Here is a 2,500-nt window from a genome sequence, read left to right on the forward strand (position 1 = left end):
ATTTAAAGCCTTTTTGTGTTTTCAGTTTATGAGTGCAGAAAACACTTACATATACACTATATATATATATATATATATATATATATATATATATATATATATATATATATATATATTATACAAAACCTATTTTATCATGTTTTAAGTTTTTGAGCGACACCTGTACTTTCTCCACTGACTCATCTTCTTATCAATAACATGCACAACAGGTCTTCCTGTCTCTGTTTCAAAGTAAAAGCCGTAATTACACAGTCAAAAGCCCTGGGAAGTTTACTGCTTGTTTGTGTTTTGAATCTACTTTCACTACCTCTCATGACTCATCATCACCTCTCATGACTCCTTATCTCCTCTCATGACTCCTCATCACCTCTCATGACTCCTCATCACCTATCATGACTCATCATCCCCTCTCATGACTCCTCACCACCTCTCATGCCTCCTCATGCCTCCTCATCACCTATCATGACTCCTCACCACCTCTCATGCCTCCTCATGCCTCCTCATCCCATCTCATGACTCCTCATCCCCTCTCATGCCTCATCATCCCCTCTCATGCCTCCTCCCCACCTCTCATGCCTCCTCATCCCCTCTCATGCCTCCTCCCCACCTCTCATGCCTCCTCATCTCCTATCATGCCTCCTCCCCACCTCTCATGCCTCCTCATCCCCTCTCATGCCTCATCATCCCCTCTCATGCCTCCTCATCCCCTCTCATGCCTCCTCATCCCCTATCATGCCTCATCATCCCCTCTCATGACTCCTCATCCCCTCTCATGCCTCCTCATCCCCTCTCATGCCTCCTCATCCCCTCTCATGCCTCCTCATCCCCTCTCATGCCTCCTCATCCCCTCTCATGCCTCCTCCCCACCAGCTGTTTGATTCTGCATGTTTTAATCTGCTGGTCTGTTTTAATCTCTGAACATGAAGCTGCTCCCAGTTCAGTTCATCAAGGTAAGAGAGTCTTTGTCCCTTCGGTCCTCTGGAGGTTCTGACCCCCTTTAACTCTGCTTCTTTAGGGTTCCGTAGCTCCATAGTGTAGAGAAATGTTTGTGTTTTTACTCTCATTCAAATAGTTCAAAGTAGCTGCATTTCCCAACTTTCCTAGAAACAATACATGTGTAATGACAAATCTTTCAAAGTAAAAGAGCCAGTGCGTTTGCTGATATTTATTGTTCCTCCTCACATTGTGAAGACGAAGACGGTTCTTTATTCCACCGTTCAGTCAGAATCCAGTCTGAACTCATGAGTGATGATTGAAGCAGGTTGGAGGATCTCAGGACAGACGCTGGGACTGTCTCCGGGTGTCCTGCTGGAGCGCCATTTAGTCTTTCTGACTGTCGTGTTCCAGACACCACCCGGCCCAGGAGGGACTACGAGCTGGACGGCCAGGACTACCACTTCGTGATGTCCAGAGAGCAGATGGAGAAGGACATCCAAGAGCACAAGTTCATCGAGGCGGGGCAGTACAACGAGAACCTGTACGGGACCAGCGTCCAGTCCGTCAAATACGTGGCCGAGAGGGTGAGAACAGCTGGAGGCTCAGTTCTGGTTACCATGGAGACGCTCAACTGTGTAGAAGGAAAAGCCAAACTGCAGCTTCTAGAATAAAGAATAGAAAGTGAAGTGAAGTCGGTTTGTGGTTGGTGGATTTCAGAACAACGTATTATTATTGAGATGGTGTACCTTCGGTTCTATTTCTCATCACAGTATGAACAAAATCATGATTGCAGCTTTTTTTTTTTTTCTTCAATGTCAATCGGGGCATGATTCATGTATTTCATTTAATATATGAAGATTTGGGGTCAAATATTAGGGAAACAAATCCACATATATCTTTAAACATACAACCAGTCAATCTGGAAATCGGTGTTTCGTGTACTTTCTTCTAGAAATACCACCGTGTATTGTGAAACAATCTAAATACTGAAAGATAGAAATAGCTTAATAACTCTGGATTACTTTTATTGACATTAAGGTCTAAAGTCTTCTTCATGGTTTATATATTTAAGGGTCCTGATGTAGGCCAGAGGAACCCCAGGGTCCCAATGGTCCCTCCTACCTCCTTCAATATCGACTTTACCTGAACCCCTGGATGACATCACAGGGTTAAGGACAGGTGTTAGGAGGCTTCCTGAAGGAACCAGCAGTGGTTCCTAAGCTAAAGGAGGTTCTAAAGGAACCATCAGTGGTTCCTAGGCTAAAGGAGGTTCTAAAGGAAGCATCAGTGGTTCCTAGGCTAAAGGAGGTTCTAAAGGAAGCATCAGTGGTTCCTAGGCTAAAGGAGGTTCTAAAGGAACCATCAGTGGTTCCTAAGCTAAAGGAGGTTCTAAAGGAAGCATCAGTGTTTCCTAGGCTAAAGGAGGTTCTAAAGGAAGCATCAGTGGTTCCTAAGCTAAAGGAGGTTCTATAGGAAGCATCAGAGGTTCCTAGGCTAAAGGAGGTTCTAAAGGAAGCATCAGTGGTTCCTAGGCTAAAGGAGGTTCTAAAGGAACCATCAGTGG

General features: G+C 44.7%; 1 protein-coding gene across 1 annotated transcript in view; it reads left to right on the top strand.

Moving 5' to 3' along the window:
- Positions 1 to 2,500, top strand: part of dlg2 (discs, large homolog 2) — an 88,517-nt gene that overhangs the window by 80,679 nt on the left and 5,338 nt on the right. The window contains 1 exon segment of the mRNA XM_080483491.1: positions 1,262 to 1,520. Within this exon segment, the coding sequence (XP_080339617.1) occupies positions 1,262 to 1,520 (259 nt within the window).

This window comes from Lipophrys pholis (assembly GCF_963383615.2).
Source record: "Lipophrys pholis genome assembly, chromosome: 16".
Classification (NCBI taxonomy): Eukaryota; Metazoa; Chordata; class Actinopteri; order Blenniiformes; family Blenniidae; genus Lipophrys; species Lipophrys pholis.